Source organism: Melitaea cinxia, chromosome 15 (assembly GCF_905220565.1).
Source record: "Melitaea cinxia chromosome 15, ilMelCinx1.1, whole genome shotgun sequence".
In the NCBI taxonomy this organism is placed as follows: Eukaryota; Metazoa; Arthropoda; class Insecta; order Lepidoptera; family Nymphalidae; genus Melitaea; species Melitaea cinxia.
In genome coordinates, this window is record NC_059408.1 from 2,591,184 (window position 1) to 2,617,896 (window position 26,713).

Genomic DNA, 26,713 nt, shown 5'->3' on the forward strand with positions numbered 1-26,713 from the left:
TTTAATCTATAATTATATGTATGTATTTTATTTGCGATTTTTTCTTTCATTCTTTGTTTCTACGCTAACTATTTTGTATACTGTTTTTACCCGACTGCCAAGGAAGGGTTATGTTTTTCGCGCGTATCTTGTATGTATGTATGTTTGTATATAATATTCTTTACTACCTCATGAAATTGATTGGCATGAAATTGAAGGATAAGTCAAATCATTCTCTCTTTGTGCATGTCTCCGACTGCATGTTATGTACGACGTTGCATAAAGTTTCGAAGGACTAACGTATTAATATATTTTAAATGTACAGCACAAAATATTTGATATTGTTTCTATTTATTTCGCTGACTTTGTGTGCATATTGAATTTTTATCATGTTCCAGCTTTTTCAGTTGATTTTCTATTAGTTGTTCTTCACGCAGGCGGGTTTTTTGTTTTTTTTTTTTTTTAATTATTATTTCATTGTGTGGACCTTATCGGAAATAAACGTATTATATAATAAAGTGTCACTTTTAAAATGTTGTGCTACCAGTAAATGTTTTTCGAAAAGGTTTCCTTTTTAAATGTCAAATCATATGTTTTGTTTTTGTTGTAATTGACATAAAAAAAGGAACGTAAATCAAAATCAAAAATGAATCTAATGAGTAAAATATACGTCGAAAGTTTGCGCAAGCGTTCAAGAGTGTGAATTGGTGCTGTGAGAATATTTGAAAGTATCAGTTGTAGCATTACATAAAGAGGTTTAACTGAGGTAGGGCGCAGCAGGAAATATCCTGCTCTAAATCACACACACACGCACAGGCACGCGCACGCGCACGCACGCACGCACGCGCACGCACGCACGCATGCACGCTTTTTGAAAAAATAAAAAATAACAAAACAATACTATCTCATTTAATGTCGTAAATAAATACACATAAATAATTTTCATATCTATATACAGATGCATTTATAAACAAAACAGAACTACGAAGGCATCATCCCTTGGCTTCGCTTCCACTGAGCTCCTTGCCGTCTACTGTGGTTGCCTCTTGAAGACTTGTGCTTTTCTTTTCTATCCCTATTTAATAGAGTTTCTTTCTCTTGACCTTGACCCTTCGGCTTGCCGACGACGTCAGTATTCCTATAAATTAAAGTTTGTTAAAATCTACTTTTACATTTTTTTATGAGAAGAAAAAGCTTTGCTTATGATGGATATTCTATTTCTTAAACCTATAATCATAAAACACTTCTTGCCAGACGTTGACTTGTTTTAAGAAGGTGAAAAAGACATGTTTTCTTGAGTTTTGAAATTTCCTACTCAATGTTCTTCGAGAACCTAATACAAAGTATTAGATAACTTTAAAATAAAATTGACAGTTTTTTTTATAATTATACATATAACTAGGTCGGCAAACAAGCATACGGCTCACTTAATGGTAAGCGCAGCGTATAGACGTCTGCAACACCAGAAGCATTGGAAGCGCGTTGCCGTTCCTTATCCCCAATTCCCCCCGGGGGCTCTGGTCTAACTAGAACACAACACTGCTTGAAAGCAGTATCATTTATAATGCCACTCAGCTGCCAGGCCTCACCTGGGAGGTGGGGGCCGGTGCCCCCTCCCGCGCCGCGCCTGCATGTTCGCCTCCCTGCGCGCGCGCATCTCTTCCGGATTTACGCAGAAGTCCATTTTACTCTTAGCGGGCTTCTCTTCTTCTACTTCTTCCGACTCTTCTGACTCCTCCTGATGATTGATATTATGATGATTTATATGTATATTAAAATTACTTTATTTATTGTGGATAAGTGACCCTGTCCTCAGTCAACTCTCGTGAGTCTCTTCGGCTCTGGCCACCTTACACACCACAGAACACAACACTGTTTTAAAGGCGTATTAAATAATATATAGCTGTAATCTTCTGTTAGGTGGAGGTACTTACTACGGGCTGTTCCAAATTTTTAGCAGGATATTTCCTACTATGTCCTACCTCAGTCTACAGAATGACCAATGACAATGACCTCTCATCACATCATCACATCTGCCTCTCGCAGTCCACTACTGAACATATGCCTCCACAAGTTCACGCCAAAAATGACGTGAACTCATGTGTATTGTCCATAGTCACCACGCTAGGCAGGCGGGTTGGTAACCGCATGGCTGGCTTTGTCGCACCGAAGACGCTGCTGCCCGTCTTCGGCCTGTGTATTTAAAAGCCCGCAGTTGGATGGTTATCCCGCCATCGGTCGGCTTTTTAAGTTCCAAGGTATTAGTGGAACTGTGTTATCCCTGACTCGCCTCTTACGACACCCACGGGAAGAGAAGGGGTAGCTATATTCTTTAATGCCGTAACCACACAGACAGATCTCAAATGACCTCTTAACTCATTCAAAATACTCACACGGGCGTCTCTCCTTCCGGTCATTAGGGCTCGCGGCGTGACGAAAGGTCGACGAAGTTCATCAGTCTGGTCTGCAGTGGGAGCTACACCGTCTGAGTCATACGTATCATCATACTCATCGGAGTACATCGCTTCTTCGTCGCATACTATGCTGTAATTAAAGTATATATTATAGTAGTATAGTATAGAAGATACGAGTCCTGATGCTTTATGCGGATATTATATAGCCTAAAGTCTTTCTCGGTAAATGGAATATAAAAAAAAATATATTTTCAAATTGATCAAGTAGTTCCTGAGATTAGCGCGTTATAAAAAAATACCAACAAATTCTTCAGCTTTTTAATATTGGTAAAGATATTATGTTTTGTGCGGGCAATAGCAACCTCAGTATAAATAACATTATAACATCGCAGTCAATAACATGGGATCGTCAATGTTGTAACTGTTACTACTAGATACTATCAAATCAAATTCGTTTTTCGACGATATTTAATGTAGCCATATAAAAAGTTATACCATGATAGTGTTTAGGTAACAGATACAGGGTATTCGACTCCGACTGCGTTCCTTCAAATGGGCGGGCCTGTACGTGCTATAGATCGCACTTGCGAAAGGTATCATGCGGAACGAGTCTATCAAAGTTAAGTATCAGTTCGTCTATTTAAACAGAGTCAAATTTAAAAAACGGCTAGGATTTTTTTTCACACGGAACGGGATTCTATTTCACCTACGGAACCACCCATTTGAAGGAACGCAACAATGAGTCGAACACCTTATATATACAAATATTACAATTTAAAGATGATACCCACTTATACTTGCTATATATGTCACTCCTGCTCTTAATCTCGGTCTTATCATTCAGCATATCCTTGAAATTTCTGTATTTCTCCTTCTTCTTGCCCACGTGTATCTTGGTGACGTCCACATCATCCCTTGTCATGATGTCAAACTGATCTCCATCGAAGACGTTCAACCTTTGTATACCGGTCTCTAGGTATTTCTTGTCTAATGGGTCTTCGGGTATGATCGGGAGGCTGGTGTCTAGTCCTGGAAATTTTTTTGGAGTTTAATCTTTGACAAACGATATAAGGGGTGCAGTATGAAAAAAACTTGACACTCGCACTTTTTCATTGTTTTAGTATTTTCCAAAGGGAACCTTATCGAATTTCGGAAGTAAAATGTATCCAATCACGGATTGACTTAAAAAGTACTGAGTTTCAACCAAGATCACACCGACTTTGAGCCAAATTCCACGCGTTCTAACAGTGACTTCGGTGTAATGCACAATCATGATATAGACATACAGACAGAAAAAAAATACATCGTGCGTATCCTAATCGAAATTTTTAAAATATTTTCAATGTGAAAATCATTTTAGAAACTAAAATATAGTTTCATAATAGAAAAAAAAAAATTTGAATTCCTAATGTGTGGGTAACACAAAAATAAAATCGTAGATATAAAAATATATATATATATATATCTATATATATTTGCTATAAATGCATGAGTACTAATTGTAAGTTAATGTATGTATAGTGCGTTCAACGAGCCGAGATACCAAATGTAAACAAACCAAATGCGAGGTAATTCAACTATGCAGGGTTTTGTAACCTTTTTTTTACTTACACAAATTTTTAAAATGTAAAATATATTTATATTTTGATAATTACTGAATTTAATATAATTAATAAAATATAATTATGTATTTAAGATTTGATACTTCTTAAATAATAATTATCGAAATATAACAATCATCCCGATCCCTTCAGGACACGAAATGAAATAAAAATAAATAATACAAAATCAAAGGGCCGTACGCGGTCCGATTTTCAAGGCCAGTTAAAATATCGTTCGACCTTGCAGAGAGACGTGCAGCAGATAGCAAACAAACAAGATAGGAAGAGATAGACTATATTTTGTTTGTTCCGTCGTCGCTACGAAAAAATGATGGGCTTTATTTACATTTGGTATCTCTTCTCGTTGAACAGACTTTAGTGTCAATGTAAGCTAAAATTATACTAATTTTATTAATGCTAGTTTGTGAGGATGGATGTATGTATGTTTGCCACTCTCCGACATACGCTCACGACAGACTTGTATTGGCCATGTTGTTTGTGCTTGTGTATTGGGTTCCCAAACCCTCGACACAGGAGAAATTCCTACTGGGGGCTGTTGAGTGGGAAGCATTTATTTATTTATTTATTTATTCCTACAGGATCGAAAGTTACAACAGATGAAACTGAAAGGCATAGTAAGAACATTTATACTTATTACCTCTCAAAGAATCCGCCAAATTATCTTCTAAAATCGCATTGATAACCCGCTCAGAATTAAAACTGTAGTGTTGCAAGCATTTCAAAATAAAACCGTCGCCTAAATGTGGTAAGATATCCTTAACTTCACAGATTAAAGATTGCTCCCTAACGTTATCCGGTATTTCATTATCTGTGGACGGACCCGGTTCATTATCTGTGGTATTTGGTACTTCAATATGGTCGTTATTGACTCTATTGTCATTGGATATCTCTGGTATGGGTTCGTCTAAGTTGGAGTAAATTGCTTGGAGTATGAAATCTGTTTTTACTGTGTCTCTGTTATTTTTGTTAAGGATATTAAAGTTGGTTGTACAAGATAATCTCTTAATATTTACTGTGTATGAGTACAGGTGTTCTTGTTTTTTTTTTTTTGTTTTTTTTTTACTCATATATATAGCAATGGACTGCAATAAGCTGAACTGATTGACTGACTGATATTTTATTTTTATTTTATTTATTTTATTTATTAGAAATATAAGAATAATTTAAAAAAAAGTAAAGAAATAATCGTGTTTGTTGTCAAAAAAAAAAAATCAATTTACATTGACAAGTAATAAAATGAGAACGTCGAAGTCAATTACAATGATCATTAAAAAACTACTGAGGTCTCGCTCCAATTTAAATGGATCACACGCGACGCTATGACGCTGCTACCTTATGTCAGCAATCAAATTTGGTAACTGTATTCCGGGCAGAACAATGTCTGCCGTAATGTATAAGTAAATAATAAATTATCAAAATTTCGTTAGTAATTTCTTCCTTCTATCTTGTTTAAATACACCATAAAATAATTGTCATCAAAAATTGTTTGTATACTTTACATTAATAATTGGTATTCCCAAGACTGAAGTTTAATAAATAAATTATATATTAATTATGTTAGCTTATGATAACATTTTAATAAGCGTAATACCCATTCTTAATTACTTAAATCATTAATCTACTAAACGTTACAAGAATGAGTTCGCATGCCTTCCTACAGTTTTGGTTTGTATCCACTTTCAAGATAAAAAAGCTAAGTTTTCACACACCTATTTCATGACCATGCAATGTTAGTCACGCATTGAAACTAACTACATGACGATAGAGCCTGTAACATCCAACTGCTGGGCAAAGGCTCTTTCTCCATGTAGGAGAAGGATCAGAGCTTAATCCACCACGCTGCTACGTTGCGGATTGGCGGATAATATATCCCGACTATAAGTAACGATGGCTATTAGGTGTCTACGATAGCGACCGGAACCGAGAGCTAAACGTGCTCTCCTAGGCACGTTGGGAAGACAGGGGCAGTCATCCAAACCGGAAAGAAATATTTGTACAAAAACAAACATCCATCCCGAGCGGGAATCAAACCCGTAAACCGTCGGTGTTTGAGTGCGTACGTGGCACAGGCACAACCACACCAGAGCGGTTGTTAGTAAGACCATTATTAATATACTACATACCATTTCCAATCTACCCATAAAAAAACAGTCAATAAGGAGCGCTAGTTTAAGTTCAGTTCTAACTTTCTAAGCCTATCTTGTGCCTAAACGTCTGTATCTATTTGACTAATTTTTTGTACGATCGGCCAAGAAAGTGGTGTACCAGTTTTGATTTAGTTTCCTGGTCATCGAAAATAACAACAGGGTTCGTTATTAAATGATATTATTGAAAGAGACATATAATAATGACGTAAACCTAATTAATAAGTGTTCATACGTCATTATTATACGTGACATTTTAAACTCTATTAGGTATAAATAATATCGTTATCAATAATCAGATAAGGACGGCAATAGAAGTTGTCAGACCGATCTGCAAGCAAAACGAATCTTTATGACCTATGAATCTGCAAGCGGCATTCTATTAGGGTGGTACACACCTTTCTTGGTTGAAGGTACAAAACTGTGCAATAATACATATTTAAATAAGATTTAATTTTATGGTTTCCTCAAAATAAAACTCGTGTATGTTAACCACCCAACTACTTTGTTTACAATAATGGTTACTATCTTAGACCGAGTCATGTTTATCATATCTTTAGTAGACATAAATATATTAAAGTAATTGTTACATTACACAAGCAAATTCCAAAATAGTACTTGAAGTTAACAAAGTCCCAATTTTTTTACTAAACCAATCATTTTCTTATTGAAGTAATGATATTGATAATTAAAAATAATTGTGTTTGCTCGCAAACGAAAAAAAAACCGACTTCAATTACATCTACAAGTAATACAACGTAGATCGACGAAAAAATAGTCAAGCAACTACGCGTTATCAAAGATTACTCAAAAAGTAGTCATCAGATCTCGATAAAATTTATATGTGACCATATGATAAACATCAGCTTTCGATTAAATTAAAAATTATTAAAATCGGTACACCCAGTAAAAAGTTATTACGGATTTTCGAGAGTTTCCCTCGATTTCTCTGGGATCCCATCATCAGATCCCGGTTTCCTTATCACGGTATCAAACTAGAGATATCCCCTTTCCAACAAGAAAAGAATTATCAAAATCGGTACATCCAGTAGAAAGTTATGCGGTATAATACAACGTAGGTCGACGAAAAAAGCGTCAAGTAAAAACGCATTATTAGATATAACTCGAAAAGTAGTTGTTAGATCGCAAATAAATTTAAATGGGACCAATTGGCACACACCACCTTTCGATTAAAACAAAATTTGTCGAAATCGGTCCACACGGTCAAAAGTTCTGATGTAACATACATAAAAAAAAAAAAAATAAATAAATAAAAAAAAAAAAAATACAGTTGAATTGAGAACCTCCTCCTTTTTTGGAAGTCGGTTAAAAAAAGCGTGTGCTTTAGACCGCATGACTGAAGTAAAACTTACGAAACGTAACTCTGTATCTTTCTATATTCACTAACTTATATTTCTCTCAATTTCCGTTCGCCTCGTCCGATCACGCTTTTCGTAACGCTCTCGTCACGCATACACTAGCTTACTCCTCAAGTCAAGCGTGCGTAGTTTTACTTCAAAAAGGATACATGTCAGGATACGCCTGTTTCAACATCTCTAAGTCTTCACTGACGGGGTAGCAGGCGTTGTAATCCTTTATCAAGAGGCGCTCGGAGAGCACGTCCATCATAACTGATAAGTACGCCTCAACACTGCTTGCTACACTGCCTCTGGGGAATAAATATTTTTTTAGTTAGATCATAGTTGGGAAAAAGGAGTTTTACTTACTACTGAAGACAACTTTTTTTTTTTTGTAACTCATGAAAGGAAGGAACAACTTTTAAAGACATTATTCTACATACTATTAAAGTAAATAAGATCTACACTCACTCGCCACTAAATATAGCACTCTTGTGTGCAGCCAGTATCTCCTTCAGCATATCAATCAGTTCAGATCTAGCCAAATCTATGTAGCCTTCCACTTCTGTATACAGCACGCTGGTCTCATCGCCTACTTCCAGAAGCTTCTCATACAACAGCGGAATTCCATACTCGTATAGTTGGACTATACTGAAAACATTTGTATTGTTATTATTCTTTATTGTATTAGATATACACTTGACTTGGGAAGTAAGCTGGTGAATGCGTGACGAGAGAGTTACGAAAAGTGTGATCGGGCGAGGCGAACGGAGCAAGAGAGGGTGCGAGCACACATTTTCTTTCTCTCATAGCCAATTACGTTTCGTATATCTAAGACAAGTATAAAAGTATCTCACCTCAGTACAAAATTTGTCTTCATAACAATGTCCACACACTTCGGATAAACTTCAATGAATATCCTCAACGTCATGGCTGTGTCAAGCATGTGTATAACAAGATCCTTTAGTATGCTAAACGTTATTTTATCAGTTTTATTGTCAGTCGGTCGCCTGATCTCTCCGAAACCTTTGAAAGTCTCCGGAAGGTTCGGTGGTTCATCGCTCTCATAGTCTTTGTTTACTTGCAGAATTATGTATTTGAATGCCTAAAAGAACTGTTTTATTTTTAATACATATTATTTTAAATATTATTTTAAGAAGTTATATTAATAAACTAATAAACGCTTCACACTCAACGGATCCCCAGTAGGATTTTCTCCTGTGTTGGGGGTCCGGAAACACACAATACACAAACACAACGCCCAGACCACGACAAACATCTATATGGTCGATACAAATGTGTGCCGTGAGCGTGAATCGAACCGGCGACCGCCAGCGTAACAGCCAGTGCTATGACCGCTGCGCCATCGCGTCGTCAACGAAAGAAGTCATCGAATAGTCGTAGTAATGGAGTGTAGGCTACCTAGCATTCATTATTTAATCATGTATTTTTTATATATGTCGTATAGAATCACATCGTACCTTTATAATAATAAAATTATTTGTGTATATATCACTCACAATCACTTCAGCTTATCGCAGTCCATTGCTGGACATAGGCCTCCCCAAGTTCGCGCCAGACATCCCGGTTTTCCGCAATCCTCATCTAGCCTACACCGGCAATCTTACGTAGATCGTCGGTCCAACGGGCCGGAGTACGTCCCACATTGCGTTTGCCAAAACGCGGTCTCCACTCTAGGAGCCGTCTACTTCAACGGCCATCGGTCCTGCGACACAGATGACCAGCCCACTGCCACTTCAACTTGCTAATTCTGTGGACTATGTCGGTTAATTTCGTTCTCTCGCGGATATTCTCATTTCTAATCCTATCTTTGAGAGAAACCCCAATCATAGCCCGTTCCATTGTACGTTGACCGACTTTAAATTTGTGGACCAGTCCCTTCGTCAGTGTCCACGTCTGGGCTCCGTATGTTAACACAGGCAGGACGCATTGCTCGACGACTTTTGTCTTCAAGCATTGCGAAATCTTCGAAGTGAAGACTTGACGAAACCTGCCAAACGCCACCCAGCCCCACCGAATCCTCCTGTCGGCCTCCTTCGAAGTTGTTGCGGCCTAGTTGGATAGTATGGCCTAGGTAAATATAATTCTGAACAACTTCGAGAGAGGTACCTTCGACCGATACCGGGTCTCGGTATGACTTGGTTGTTAAACATAACTTTCGTTTTGTCCAAGTTCATACAGAGACCGACACGCTGAGAGGACTCGCTTAGGCCGGCCAGCATCTGGCCTAACTCATCCAACGTCTCCGCAAAGATGACAATATCGTCGGCGAAAGGAAGGTGAGAGAGGAATTCACCGTTGACGTTGATGCCTCGTTCCCCCCAATCCAAGGTCTTAAAAACATCCTCTAGCGCAGTGGTAAACAGTTTCGGTGATATTACATCCCCCTGTCTTACCCCACGCCGGAGGGAAATAGGTCTTGTTCTTTGTCATTGACATGAACGGTCATCGTCGCCGCGTCGTACATAGATTTCAGTACCTCGATATATCGCCAGTCGATATGACGTCTCTGCAGAGAGTCCAGGACAGCCCAGGTCTCAACAGAGTCGAAGGCTTTCTCGTGGTCCACAAATGCCATACACAGCGGTTGATTATATTCTTCCGTCTTTTGAATAATCTGCCGAACAGTATGGATTTGGTCCACGGTGCTGTAGCCATTTCGAAACCCAGCCTGCTCCGGTGGTTGGAATTCGTCGAGTCTTCTGGCGAGACGATTCGTAACAACCCTCGAAAACAGCTTATAGACGTGGCTCAGAAGTGAGATCGGTCTGTAATTCTTCAACAGAGACTTATCGCCTCTCTTAAAGAACAGCACCACCACACTCCTGGACCACGCCTCCAGCGTACCTCGGTGGATGACGGCGTTAGAGTCTTGCCAAGGCTTTTAGGACAGGTCGCCCTGCGGCTTTAAGGAGCTCAGTGGTAACTCCGTCATCCCTCGGGGCCCTCCCATTTTTAAGCTGCCTGAGCGCTGCACTAATCTCACCCTCTTCGAAGTCCGGGATACACTCCGAATAATGGCACAACAATGGTGCCCGTGGATCTTCGGCGTCCCAAGTCGAAAGCTTGCGTGCGCTCGACGAGTACCATTTATATATATATATATATATATATATAGGCAAATATATCCGCAGTATACACGTATATATACAGCGGATTTAACAATAATCATCTAGAGCACAGTTACCGCGCATGATCAGTAATTTTGACAAGACAGACTGGATAGACGTAATTTGAGATACAAAATACAAAACTATTTACTAGCTACAGTAGTAGTCGCGAAGTTGTGTTTGAAGACGATTTTGAGTAAGAAAATTTTTCAAACTAATTCCACACTGATAATTTTAATTCATTTCAAAATGTTTTTATTATAAGTTATAGATGCTACTCATTTACACAATAAAAAGTAAAGGCAAATACTATTTACTTCAGTAATTTTTACTAAATTTTTTTTTTACTAAATTATACACGTATATTAATACTATTTTGATTATTTATGTATATTTGTACTTGTATGTGTATGTGTATGAATTAAGGAATCTATTATACACTATTTTTTTTTATTCATCCTTAAGAATATTGTACACTTCCTATCCGTCACTACTATATCATGTCCTGTGCCCAAAGGTTACGCTTCAGCCTCTAATATCCCACTACTGGGCATAGGCCTCTTTCCCCATATAGGAGAAGGATCAGAGCTTAATCCACCACGCTGCTCCAATGCGGGTTGGCGGATATATTCCCTACTATGAGTAACGATCGCTATCAGGTGTATATGATAACAACCGGGACCGGCGGCTTAACGTGCTCTCCGAGGCACGGTGGGGAGACCCACAAGGACTGCACAAACGCCCAGACCACGGCAAACACCTGTATGGCCAATACAAACCCTTGATAGGCATCAATCAATTGCAAAACTTTTTGCCTGATTTCTTGTACATATCTTAGTCAATTTGAGTATATATATAGTTTAATTTAATGCCTCTTGCTTCATTTTATACGGGTCTAAGGATAATAATTAAACAAAGGCTTATAAATAAAAAAACTTTAGCTAATGTTCAAGGTATTCTGTGCCTGTGCCCAAAGGTTATCCGGAAGAAATCGCTCTTCAGCGATAAGATCGCCTTTGTACATCTTTTTTTTGTAATTACTACTGTTTGTTTATATTTTGGTGTACAATAAAGAATATATTATTATTATTATTATTAAATATATATTTTTACTATAAAAGTTTTTAACATTTTTTATGATTGATGTAAGTTGTCAGTTATTTATGGTGTTTATTTACTGGTGTAAAAGATTTTAAGTCCATACTTTAATCCCTTACGAATTTTAATCTATAGATAGATACCAACTATTAAAATACAATACATAAAGGATGGTCCAATAGTTTTAGGGTAAGGTGGAGATAAATTTACATCTTAAAATCTTCAAGCATTCATCTATTCTCACGACATTTTATGATACTTTGGCGCAGCGGTCACAACGCTGGCAAATGCACTGGCGTTCGCGGGTTCAGATACTGAGTGTTTATTATTATAATAAGCATTGTTTGCAGACTTCTAATTGAGTGTAAAACATTTATATTCATTAAGCCATTTTTCACAAAAGGTTTTACATATTTATAATAATTACTAACTGACCTCGCAAACGTTGTTTTTAACCGACTTCCAAAAAAGGAGGAGGTTCTCAATTCGTTTTTTTTTTTTTTTTATGTATGTTACATCAGAACTTTTGATCGGATGGACCGATTTCGACAAATTTTGTTTTAATCGAAAGGTGGTGTGTGCCAATTGGTCCCATTTAAATTTATTTGAGATCTAACAACTACTTTTCGAGTTATGTCTAAAAATGCGTTTTTACTTGACGCTTTTTTCGTCGACCTACGTTGTATTATACCGTATAACTTTCTACTGGATGTACCGATTTTGATAATTCTTTTTTTATTGGAAAGGGGATATCCCTAGTTTGGTACCGTGATAAGGAAACCAGGATCTGATGATGGGATCCCAGAAAAATCGAGGGAAACTCTCAAAAATCCGTAATAACTTTTTACTGGGGGTACCGATTTTGATAATTTTTAATTTAATCGAAAGCTGATGTTTATCATGTGGTCACATATAAATTTTATCGAGATCTGATAACTACGTTTTGAGTAATCTTTGATAACGCGTAGTTGCGTGACTATTTTTTCGTCGATCTACGTTGTATTACTTGTCGATGTAATTGAAGTCGGTTTTTTTTCATTTGCGAACAAACACAATAATGTCATATATGTTATTAACCCTCTTAATCCCCCCCTCCCCCCCTCATGACTTAGGGATCTGAAACATGGATGTTGGCCGATTCTCAAATCTACCCGATATGCACACAAAATGTCATAAAAATTGGTCCAGCCATTTTGGAGAGTATTGTAACTAACATTGTGATACGAGAATTTTATAGATAAGATTATGGATAAACTGTATGATTTACCTCTTGCACAAAGATCAATGCTTGGACGGCATCATTGTAGTATTTCGGTTGTAATGTGAACACTGCATTCATTAAATGTGATATATGCTTCGGATTGTCCGCACCATATATCAGACACAAATCCCATAATATTGGAATTGTGAATATAAAATTATCGTATATTAGATCTGCCATATATTCCTTAGTCATCCATTGTGTCTGTGAATTGATAAAAAAATATTTTTAATCTGTTATATTATGATGCATTTTTTGAGGGCACAACATATATATATTCTGCTAAAAATCTGGAGCAGCCCGACTGGGGTAGTACCTCGAACTTACAGAAGATCACAGCTTAATTATACTATTTTCAAACAGTGTAGTGTTTGTGTTGATAAGTAAGGTGACCAGAGCTCCTGTGGGGAATGAGGGATAAGGTCGGCAACACGCTTGCAATGCTTTTGGTGTTGCATGCGACTATAAGCTACGGTAATCACCATCAGATGAGCCATACACTTGTTTGGCGAATATAGGTTAGAATACAATTTAATCCAGCTCAGAATGTCATCAAAAAATGTTGTTGAAAAAACTTAAATTTGAACATGACCCCATTTAAATGATGATAGAAATTTTAACAGTAATATAAATGTACACGAAATAAATAGATTCTTTTAATTTAAATTGAAATAGCATAAATTTATTCTGATAAAAGTAAAACATAATAAGATTTTTTTATACAAGGAAATTGAATAGACACCGCAAACTAATTATTAAAACAATTTAAACTATCTGTCTCACCTTGCTTTCTTTATTTGTAATTAACCTACTAAACATAATGAGAACAAGTCTACGTATGTCTTCATACAATTTTTGTACGTCTTTACTATCGTGGGGGGATATGTACGGTGGATTCGTTTCTTGTATGAACGATACTAACATGTCCATACATGTCGGATGGTATAATATATTACTCCAGAATCTGTAAAATACATTATTGTTTTTTATTTACGATAATGAAGAAGTCTTATTACCGGTAAGAAGATGCAATCAAAAATACAATATAAAAAATATCTTTATTCAAGGCTAATGATCTGTTTGTCTGTCATTTTACAAGTATAAGGGTCTATTTCACAAGTTGTGGACAGAGTTTATCCTTTGAATAAGTTTCTAGTAGACTTTAACATCAGGTGGTAGAATAAGTTATTAGGACCTGTTTCTCTTTATTTAAAAACATTTAATCTATTGGATACTGTCATCTGTCGTCAACATCGTCCACAACTGGTGATAGAGGCCCTAATAATATAATTTTTTTAGTAAAAATTTAATTAATTAAAGTTATTGAGAAGCTACCCATTCGAATATAGATCCAACACTAATCTTTAATAGAGTGTCCATACATTATATTTAAATATTAGAAATGTTTTTTTGTTACCTATGGTATTCTAATTCAAGTAGCCATTTCAAATTATCTAAATATGCGTCCATTTTTGATTTCCAAGCGTCCACTGCACCCAAAACTAATTCGGCACCTGATGGTGGCCTTTCATACAATATTAAATCTTTTTTCTCCACCCAATGAGGATCCTGCAATAAAACTTCAAAATTTGTAACAATTCCTCTTCAATAAATTAATAATATTAAATTACAAATGACTATCTCTAGGGTTTTAAAACGTTAATTGGAAAATCAATACTTATCAGTAAAAACTATAACATTAACTTTTGATTACTCATATTCACAATTCTTCTATTATATTATTTTTTTTCACATAACCAAATATATTGCAGAAAAAGCTGAGAATATAATTTTTTTGTTAGTATCATCTTACATCATTATTTTATTCAAAATATTATTTTTGATAGATGCGTAAGGTAGTGTAACTTTTAAATAATACAACTCTGGCTATTGTATAGCTCTGTTAATTTTTTTTCTTTTCTAAATATATAAAACAAACTAATAACTACTAATTATATTATTTACGATTTAAAGTTTTTAAATTCGTAAGTTGTGTATTCTTTGCAACAGAACGTCGAATTTTTGTTTTCGTAAATATTAGGCACTACTTTGATAAATAAAAATTAATGCTTACCAAAGCTTTAATATTTCGTACAATACCATTATCAGTCACTGGTATATTTACGTTTTCAATAGGTAAATTATCCGGATTCTGAAAAAAAAATTGAGTTTTAATGTGTGGCAAAGGTGCTTCACAATATTTGAACTTTTTTTACGCTTACCCTAAACTGGACACGGCTTTTGTTCATGTTGATAAATAAGATTTAAGTAACACGTTTAGAATACTTAAAGTTATGTTAAAATTATAAAAATGAAACAATATTTTATAATATTCTAACTTTGTCCTTTATCCTGTACTTGAACTAAATGACAGAATAGGTGAAAACTGTAAACCATATTATACTTATCTATGGTGAAAACTTGACAGTATGAGAATGACAGTTATTTTGTACTTTGGTGTTCCCGCTTACAACTTTGGTCTTACCTTGAAAGTGTTTTCTTTGCTCGGACAGAGGAACTGAAACAATTCAATTACTAAATAAACGTATTTTTAAAATCGTTGTTATGAAAATCAAATGATAACCTTGTGTTTTCTCGCAAATGAAAAAAAAGATGATTAAATTACATCGACAAGTAATACAACGTATATAGACAAAAAAAAATATTGTTTTGTACGCATTATCAAAGATTACTTTAAAAAATCGTGATCAGATATCGGTCAAATTTAAATGAGACCAAAAGATAAGTATCAGATACTAAAAAATATTGAGGAAAATTCATCGGAGTTCAGGTCACATTGCTTTCAAGGTGAATTCCATAATCCGCAACTAAAAAATTAACTATAATATTTTGTAGTACTGATACTAAGTAGGTATAGCGTACTGATAAGACTATAAAATAGTGGGCGTGTTCCACATAGCGACCACAACGACATTCATCGCAAGCGATCGCTCGACATCATAGATGACGTCGCTATTCGCGATCACATCGCACCCACTTCTCCAAAAAAACTGTCAATATCAAATTGTGAATATTATCTCTCATTCGATTCGGCAAAAACGCAACGATAAATTCCCGGGAATCCGTCTTGAATAAAGTTTTACTCCAATCCATGCGAAATATTTACTTAAAGCCCCCAAAACTGCATGTTTCACCATGCCACCATATTGCGAGCACACAGCTGAAACCTGCCAACGCTCAAATATGCATTCCACTTATAAAATTAGACTACAATGCCCTCGGCGTTTTTTACGTTAGTGGAAGTCTATCTGTGGAACGGAAATATCAGCGCCCAGCGGGCAGCGGTCATTGTCCTTGTTGTCCACCGCGTTGCAGGCCTTTAGTGGAACGCGATCTATATGTAACTTGTCTATAACTTTGAAATGTCAACGGACAGCTTAAAATTTTGAATTGCTGTTTTGGTATTTATATTGTATTTTTAACTCATTATATTGTTATTATTTATGTTTTATTGTTTTAAATAATATAAAATGAGAAAAGCAGGAGCCGATCCTAAAGTTAAGAAAACTTTATTGCGCAATTATGAACAAAAAGTTCGAATACAATCAAATACTGTAGAATGCGATGCGGGTCCTTCTAAATCAGATAAACAGCAAACAAAATACGATTATCACAAAGACTCCAATCTTGACCGACCTTCGCTTTGCACGAGCGAAGCAATAGCTAACTATATAACAGATGTTCGCAAATGTGAACCACTTCTTTCTCCTGAAGATTTAAATATTAATCAAGCTGATATTAATGCTAAGGTAAAGAATTTACTTATAAAATATATAAATATTTATAAGAATTTACTTATAATAATGCTGTTGTAATGCTTACAAAATAATGAGAGATTAATTTTTTTTTTTTTTTTTTTTTTTAAAAATTTCATATGTACTAAGATTTTTATACTATTTCTATTTGTTTTCACTAGCCCTCTTTGAAATTGATGAGCATAACTTTCTAATTTTAAATTAATATTATTCTTACTTTCATATGAAAGATAATCAACTTCAAAAACTGTTTCATATGCAAAAATTTCTATTTTCAGATTACAAAGAAGCTTAATTTTCATTTTAACGATAAAATATATAAGAACTTAGTCGAGTTAAACGGTCACATTGCTGATACAAAAAGTAAACATAACAAGAAGGCAATTAAAAATGTTACTTCTATGAAAAAGGACCTCGAGCCCAGTATAGAAGACTTTTGTCATGACGAAAAAGAAAATGATATCTGTCCAGACTTTCCTGTTTTAAAGTACAATTATAAACCAATACAAAAATTACAAGACGGAAATTTACATATAATTATTGCTTCATTTGAAAACCTATGACAACCTTTTAGTATGTTTTTTTCTTAAGTTTAAATAAAATTTTATATATTTCATAAACAATTTCGTTGCTTTGTTTATATTGTATAATGGGAAAGGAAAATAAAACTGACATTTTTCTCAGTTTTTTTTTTTTTAACTTAGGTATTATCTACAAAATCATTTCTGCCCTAATTATTCTTCTATTTAAGCATACAAAATATAATAAGTACAAAATATAATAAATATTTATTATTTATTTTGTAACGGTATATTTTAATTTATAAAATTTTGTTTTACTTATATCTTTAATTTTTACTGCTACTTATATAACAGTATTCTTCTTATTAACATCGACAGGAAGTCAAAATTAAATAAAAAACAAATTATATATCAACAATGAAGGAATAAATTTATTATTAATATAATAGATAATATTAGGTCATGACAAAAGTTTCTTTGTATTTTACTTATTTTACGAAATTTATTTACATTAACTATAACATATATGCACCATTTTTCTCGATAACTTGCTGTCTTCTCATAGGCAATGATAGGATTCTGTTGCTGTAGAAATTTTGGGACTTCACTTTAAAAAACCACCATAATATTAAGTAGTTTTAACAGTCCTCTCTCGATGTTAACTTCACACTACCTAAAGAATTCTGAAAAGACCGAAACAGATGGAATTCTGAGAGTGCAAGGTCAGGGCTATAAGGTGATGCATTAAGACTTCCCAGTCAAACTCCCTCAATTTTTGTTGAGTGGCTAAAGATGTATGTAGTGGAACGAAAGCTCAGAATGAATGTCTTTCCAATCCCACCCTACACTCAACATCACCTTAATGCGTATTAACCCGGGTTTTGCGATGGTCTGTGCAGCTTGATACCGCCCTTCGACTATGATTTCTTTCTTGTAATTAGTCAAATATCGATCTAGCTCCACTTTTTAAAAATGTCGTCACGTTTATCCGTACCTGGACGACCAGAATTAAATTCATAATTGACATCAAAATTTCCTGACTAAAAAAGGTTAAACCCATTTTATGCTACTCTTGCTGCATTTTCCCTTGTTTAAGTAAAACTTTAAAATTAAAATGTACCGAATGTCTTCCTTGTATTCACCCATTTTCGCAGACAAAAAAAAAATGAAAAATGGCGGGAAACGTTTTTTTTACTTTTTTTCAAAATGTCACCTTTTCATGAAATCAAATCGAGCCAGTTACAAACAATATAACAAAAAAAAGATTTTACTAGAAAAAATAAAGACTTACGCGACCTATTATTTACACCAAATTATACGTACTTTATAACCGACCGACAGACAAAAAAGGAGGAAGTTCTCAATTTGATTATTTTTTATGTATGTTATCTCAGAACTTTTGACTGGCTGGACCAATGGATGGACCGATTTCGATGATTTTTTTTAATCGAAAGGTGGTTCTTGTCATATTGTTCCATTTAAATTTATATACAATAAATATTATAAATAATAATAAATAAATATCTATATAACACACACAGGGTCGTCTGTTCCTAAAGTAAGCAACTTAATGCTTGTGTTATAGGTAAAAGCCGACTGGTATAGCTACATTTTTTTTTCGATAAACATGTTTATAAATAATACATACAATATAAATATATAAATAAATATTTATGTTACACCCAGACTCGGGGTGGTAATCGAACCCACAATTCTCGGAGAAGAAAGCACACACCACAAACTGCGCCAACGGGCTAGTCAAATATATCTTTTCACTATTAAATATAAATATTCACTAGGTATACCGATTTTGTTGATTCTTGTTTTAATCGAAAGCTGATGCTTGTCATCTTGTATCTTTTAAAGATCGAGATCTGATCACTATTTTCTTGTAGAGCAAATACAATTATATGCATAATGCTTAATATTAAAGTACCTGGGTGACCGAGCTCAACTCGGTATTTTTTTTTCGTTTGCCTGCAAACGCAATTATTAATAATGAATTAACGTAAAATAAAAATAAAAAATAATGATAAATTAAAAATTGATACAAAATACACAATTACAAGATTGACAGTAATTCCTTCTCAAAACTGAAAGGCGCTCTGATAAATCGTGTTTTTTTTATCATATTTAAATACGAATTACATATTTATAAAATATGAATAATATTTTTTTACCGATAATAATAAAAAATATAAATAAATATAAAAAATCAAAAATAAAAAATAATTAAAAATAATAATGGTAAAACATGAATAATATTTTTCGATTGTACCGACATAATAATAAAAAATAAGAACTGCCTATTTAAATAAAAAATAACGAGTGCAATCAGAAAAAAAAAAGAAAAAACAATTGATCAGGGACATGGGGATTTGAACCATGATCTTCTCGGTTGATCCCGTCCGGCCGATTCCCCACCGAGCTATTGCAACTGAATTGACATATGCGAAATTTACCTTCGTATTCTAACGATATTTTTCATTCCCTAAAAACAGGGATAAAACAACATTTTCTAAAAATGAATCCTAGCTAGATGGATTTATCTCCCCCGAAACCTCCTATATACTAAATTTTATGAAAATCGTTGGAGCCGTTTCCGAGATTCAGATTATATATATATATATATATATACAAGAATTGCTCGTTTAATAGTATTAGATTAAATCAAACATGGTAACATCCTAATGTTAAACATTAAAATTTAGACATAAAATGATAAAAGTAAAAATATTATACTAATTCTTTAATTACTAAAATATATAATTTATTCAGAATACAAAAAGTACGTGATATTTATTAGCGAACGTTTGATATAATAATTAAAAGAGTTAAACATGTAAAAAATATCATAAGATAACAATAATAGACATTGGTAACATTAAAATGATAAAAGATGACCTGACATTAGCTTGTCAACTGATAAAAATTCGTGAGCGCTATGAAATTGACTCATCGTAGTCTCTTTGATCGTAGTTTCTTGCTCGGCTACGGAACGCGCGCCGTCGCCGACTCGCTCGCTCTGTAAGAAAGAGAACACAGGCCATGTCTCTTCTGTCAGCTGTATTTTGCCAATAATTTTGTTTCATTCAGCGTACTCCGACTTCTCACTTCAGTCAACTTCCGACATTGATACGTAGTGGTTGTCGAACGTTTTCAGTAGAAGAGAAATTAAATTTTTCATTATAAAGACACGTTAACAAAATAAATATAACAAAATATCGACATGGCTGAAACGGAAATAATATCTAATAGTGAGAGTAATGATCAATTTTTTGAAGGTGTCGAAAAATTAATTGAAATTTGGTTCACGCCGGTAAAGCACGCGGACTTAAGAAAAATTACCCGGTAAGTACATTTTATATAATTTTAATTTAATATAGAAGCACTATTGTTAAGTATCGTTTCTTTGATATCAAAATCTTAGGTTACCGGCAAAATGTAATATGAGATAAATTTTGATCAGTAAATATTTATCAAATGCTCACTGTAGTGAACTATAAATTAATTATTAAAATGGTTGGAAATAAGCCCTGAAATAGAATGTTATCAGATATATTAACACAAGAAGTTTATTAAACGATTGTTATTGTTATGGAAGCTTCTAGAATCAGCTGATCAGAGCGGTGCCGGTAAGAAAATAGTTAACGTTAGTCTTGGTCCGTAGAGACCATTATTGATTCAAAGAGGGAAATGTAGACTAAAATTGATTTTCATGAATGAAAATAAGGATTTTTTTTATTTTTTTTTTATTAATTATTATAAACTAATTAACCTATTCATGCGTCTTTTAAATACGAATATAAGAAAAAAACTTAAATTTTCTACTGAAATCATAAAGTAACTGGATTCTAGTATAATTCCTTCAAATTGTTTGCGAAAACTTGTTTCGAGATAATTAAGGATCCAAGTTTCAGTCTTGTTCTTATTACAGAAAAAAAAAATCATTAAAATGTAACTGCATTTTCGTCCAGACGTAATAATTATAATTGTAATGTTGAAATGCAAAACATGTTTAAATTAGAAAAAATTTATGAACTCCATTATTAACAAATTATTATAATAATATCTTAAAACCAGTTATTAATTAGGAGAATATAAAAATAATCTATTTTTTCTCGTTCTGATTAATACCTGCTTAGTTACAATTACAAGAGTATAAAATAATTATTGCTGTCTTATTAATCTGTGTATTTATAGAAAGTGATAAAATAATTTCATAATTAAATATTGCGTTACTCAATGTTTTGAAAATTTACTTAATTAATTTACAAATTATTTAATAATTAATTTAATTAAAAAAAAAAAAAAACGAGTGTGCTTTAGACCACACGACTCAAGTAAACTGTAACTCTATTTCTATTTTCACTAACATAGATCACCTCTCAACTTCCGTTCGCCTCGCGCGATCACACTTTTCGTAACGCTCTCGTTACGCATTCACCAGCTTACTCCCCGAGTCAAGCATGAGTAAAGAAGTTTTACTTCAAAAATATAATTTATAAAACGCCAAAAAGGATGAAGTAGGTAACTGCTAAATAGTCTTAATGTAGCATAGGGTGGAGGACTCCCTTTACTTCTAAAATAAAAATTACACCATAACTAATGAGTCACAAAAAATTATAAATTTTGGTAATTTATTTAAACTTCACAGTTATCTTCATTTATAATTACTCCATCTGTTATATGTGTCACTTACAGCGGCGTTATTAAACTTTTTTTACACACGTTTAAAGGAACTAAACTTTTATCTTATATTTAGTTTATTCACAAAGATTTCATTTTTTTAACAGAACCAATTTTTTTTTTTAATTTGACGTAGGATTATAAAATCAGTTTTTACCTGACGACGGCAAAGCCAAAAGGAGGGTTATAATTTTAGCATGTATGTATGTTCATCTGTTCCGTAATATCTCCCAAACTATTTCTCATATTTAGACAAATGAGGTATTATTAGAAACGTCTTGAAGACGCGTTTGGCGCAACGGTCACAGCAGTGGTTTGTGGCTGTTGCGCTGGCGGTTGCGGGTTCGTTCCCCGCACATGACAAACATTTGTATTGGCCATACAGGTGTTTGCCGTGGCCTGGGTGCTTGTGCAGTCCTTGTGGATCTCCCCACCGTGCCTTGGAGAGCACGTTAAGCCGCCGGTCCCGGTTGTTATCATGTACACCTGATAGCGATCGTCACTCATAGTAGGAAATTATCCGCCAACCCGTATTGGAACAGCGTGGTGGATTAAGCTTGATCCTTCTCCTACATGGGGGATGGGGCCTATGCCCAGCAATGAGTTATTACAGGCTGAAGTGTAGAAGCGTCTTCATTGTCCGCTGGTAATAGGCTACATGGTGTCACATAAAGTGGTGTCACATGGTGGACATAAAGTGACGTACTAATTTTTTTTGTCGTAGTCGGGTTTTAGCTTTTAACTTTTTTACCTTGTGAATGGTCATTTACATTTTACAATACATACTAAGTTTTTTATTAACTAGTTTCGAACAAACTTTTTATAGTTACAGTGAAGCTGTTAGCTTCACTATAACTCGGAACCCTATTCGGAACGTAAATTCTTCTGAGAAGAATCAGAAAAGAAACTCAGTAGAAAACAGTTACTCTTTAAAAAAACGTCAATATAACGTCAATATACAATAGTACATCCATAATATGTGTGTGTGCTAACTTTAATTTTTTTTTTTCAGTCAACAATGGGAGAATGTATTGAAGATCGTCCGCTGCGAGATTATATCTTTCACCCAGAGCGAGCAAGTCGACGCCTATGTGCTGAGGTATGTTTTAAATTACAATATTTTACTGAATACACTATTAAAATATTTTTAATTTAATTATAAAAACATAGTGGGTTTTGTCGGTTCGGTATTTCGGTTAGAGTTACGGATTTTTTTTTTTCTTATATTCGGTAGTTTCGGTTATCAAACTCTGTGACATCCCTATTCGAAAGTTGATTGCATAAAAAAATAACGAGATTTTTTTTTAATGAAGCTGTTTGCTTGTTAGGTACATAGTAACTATCGTGTAATTTGTAATACCAATATTTAATTTATTATTTATTTATATAGTAATAAACTAATGATCATTGCAAGTTAATGGCTTAACCAACATTGTTAAATAATGGTACTGTAACAGCAAATAGTGTTAGCACTCCTAATATTTACGTAAACATTAATAAATGACATATTAATCGATTATTAAATATTTCTAAATAAAATTACTAATTTATCATTATTTATTCTTGTAGTATGTAGAATTATTGTTAAAACGAAGTCGTTTAATACTTCACCCTATCGCAGTCCACTGCTGGATATAGGTCTCCCAAGTTCGCGCCAAACATCCCGGTTTCCCACAATCCTCATCCATCCAACGTCGTTTACTGACATTTTCAGGTTGCCTTATATACTTAGTAATTTTGATCTGAATAGTTTTCAATCATTTATGTCGTAGTTAGGTAGGTAATAAAAATTGTGTTTTGTTTAAAAATTGTAACGGAATTACGAATTTATGTTCAAAAGATCGAAGTATTTTTTTTTATTTACAATTATTTAAACACGGTACGAATATTAATTTTTAGTTACGCCCATTAATTAAGTTTTGTTTGTAAGTTTCTCTCTATACCTAAGATAAGTCGAGTTTGTATTCACTTTCTCGGTAACGGTAAGGTTTCGATAATAATTTGCAACAAGGTTTTACAGGGACGAAAAATCAATCTAGCTAGGTCTCGTGTCCGGGAAATTTGTTTTCTCTTTTCACCCGAGCATGTCGTCATCGTTCCGATGCTGTAATAATAATCGAAAATAGTTTTTCTTTTCTTTGTTGTGGGTTGACACAAAGATGGGACAGAATCATATACATATAAAATTCAGTAACCACCTACGTAATAAAAAAATTGAAAATTTTGTATTTATCTTCACTACTTCAATCAATAATCCCTTGTGAACGTTATGATTTGTCTAAAGTTTTTAAAGTATAAAACTAAAATTCTGTTATTAGCTTCGAGGTGGGTGCTTCAGGGTGGGGCAATGCCTCATCTTGTCCCAACTGTGGGTACGCCCATTGATACAATATTATTTTGTAAACATTGTTATGTACACAGCTTTATTGATTACGAGCTGACTCCACAGATATTGATCTGTCTTGTTGTTGGTTTGGGTTTGGTGTCTTTTAATTTTGGGTCGTTAAATTTTATTTTATTTTTATTTTAATTGCTTAAGAATGTTCTAAAAAGTTATTAGAAATATTTGAAAAATTAGGTAATTCATTCTAAAGTTATGGCGAAACCGATGGAATCAGGGATTCATTCACGTTGTTTTAACGACCAATTTCCTTTAAAAAAATGAAACAAATAAGTTTGTACTCTTTCTCTGCTAGACTGTTTGTTGTCTTGTTTTGAATGTTTCCATATACTATATCGGTAAAACATGTTTGCCAAAAAACTATTTTGACATCTGATGTATTTGAAGATTGGACTCTTATAGACCGATTTTGGTGTTATTACAACCATTTACTTTCGTTTTTTTTTATTCTTAAATTATTTATTAGTGTAGTTCGTTTTATTTAAATTATGGAAAAATCTACGATTCATTTAGGTACAATTAAATACTATGAAATCGACGACTGGCCTCTTGGACTAGGATCGCAAATCTGAATTAAAAATCTAGAAATAAGTTTCATATAAACCCTTCGTAACTATCCATGATTAGTAAGAGTATAGTGACGTATGAAATGTAACCATAGTCATCATCATCAGATCATTCATTGGACATCCAATGCCTAAGTAGACCTCCAGACTCGTTAAAAGCAGAAAACTGCAATAAATCACGCAAGAAGTCCTCCATTAATAACGGAAAAAATCATGAAACTTCGCAAGGAAGGGAGCGGGGTACTGTAAGGACATTTGTATAACAATGGTTAATATTCCAAAATTAAATCGGATTATACTTGATTTAGTTAAGAACGATGGAGGTGACGTGGTCACTTAAAGTATTCTAAAAATTGTAATTAAAATATTCTAAAAATTTCAATACAGTTTTCACAAAAAATTACACGTGATTCTTGACTGTGGATGGGAGAGGGAGTTGAAACCCTCACCACATATCACCATCTACCCGCCGTAGGGGGTAAAAGAGTTGCTAAAAACATCACGTGATTAATAGACGAGCCCTAACTATAATGATTTCTGCGTAAGCCTTTTTGCTGACAATAGAAGTTACTCTAAAAACCTTCTCTTCGATCTTAAAGGGCACAAAGAACACAATAGCTTGGCACTGCAATGTTGCAATTTATTTGTTTAGCGAAGGTGTTGTAAAATATATCTGTACGCATAACATTATTTTATGTTTCGACTGTGGCTGCACTATGAATATTTTCCTACTGTTACAGAAGTTTAAGCTTGTTTTTTTTTTCAATGGTTTTAATTGCGATTTCATCACATCATCATCATCATCACAGCAGCCTTTCGCAGTCCACTACTGGACATAGGTCTCCAAAAGTTCACGCCAAAAATGGCGTGAACACGTGTGTTTTGCCCATAGTCACCACGTTGGATAGGCGGGTTGGTGACCGCAGGGCTGGCATTGTCGCACTGAAGACGCTGTTGCCCGTCTTCGGTCTGTATATTTCAAAGCCAGCAGTTGGATGGTTATCCCTTAGTCGCCTCTTACGACACCCACGGGAAGAGATGGGGTGGCTATATTCTTTGATGCCGTAACCACACAGCATACGATTACGATTACGATTTATCGTGCCTTAACGTGTAGAACATCTAAAGTTTTATTCTTAATTGCACTAAGTAATTTTACAATAGTCATTATAATATAGGAAGTTGGCAAGAGCGAACTTATCTTTAAAAGAGATCTCTTTCAGTCAACCCATGGTAGTGAGAGATGATGTGAACGCGGGGCAAAGTAGTGCAGGAGTAAGAGAATAAAAATAAAACAAAAAATACATACACAACATATAAACTACGTACATTACTGACACTATATAGATAAATATATACATATATATAAATACACATACATACATAAACATACATACATACATACATACATACATAAAACATTCATCTCATACATCTGTACTGATTTTATAGACAAGAATTAACCTGTTTCAGTACGTTCGTTGATTGACAGAATCTGACAAACCTCACTTCAAACACACTTTCTTTCGTGAAAATAGTAAGAAAAATTCAAATGAACTTTGGCGGTGGATATATTACTTATATTGATTATAATATTTAGTTAGGAATATGACATCCACTGGCTCTTAGTTGACTGTGCCCTTTTTGTACACCATGCAACTTTTTGCTTATCTCAGTGAATCTTTTTATTATGCTGGCACTTTAGGCCAGCAGTTCTAAGAATGCTAGAACATGGTCTGATGCCGACGGTTAT

The 26,713-nt window shown here is 34.2% G+C and overlaps 2 protein-coding genes across 2 annotated transcripts; one reads left to right on the plus strand and one right to left on the minus strand.

Moving 5' to 3' along the window:
- Window positions 1-915: 915 nt before the first annotated feature.
- LOC123660392 (activating signal cointegrator 1 complex subunit 2) lies at window positions 916-15,256 on the minus strand. The gene is made up of 13 exons (XM_045595482.1): window positions 15,230-15,256; window positions 15,082-15,159; window positions 14,425-14,576; window positions 13,791-13,971; window positions 13,014-13,211; window positions 8,375-8,622; window positions 7,989-8,168; window positions 7,688-7,828; window positions 4,653-4,969; window positions 3,185-3,422; window positions 2,373-2,523; window positions 1,569-1,717; window positions 916-1,117 (listed from the first exon to the last, which is right to left on the minus strand). The coding sequence occupies exons 1-13, from the start codon at window positions 15,254-15,256 to the stop codon at window positions 961-963; spliced, it is 2,217 nt and encodes a 738-aa protein (XP_045451438.1). The 3' UTR covers window positions 916-960.
- A 1,211-nt stretch (window positions 15,257-16,467) lies between these two features.
- LOC123660429 lies at window positions 16,468-17,406 on the plus strand. The gene is made up of 2 exons (XM_045595513.1): window positions 16,468-16,777; window positions 17,062-17,406. The coding sequence occupies exons 1-2, from the start codon at window positions 16,499-16,501 to the stop codon at window positions 17,344-17,346; spliced, it is 564 nt and encodes a 187-aa protein (XP_045451469.1). The 5' UTR covers window positions 16,468-16,498; the 3' UTR covers window positions 17,347-17,406.
- Window positions 17,407-26,713: the final 9,307 nt, after the last annotated feature.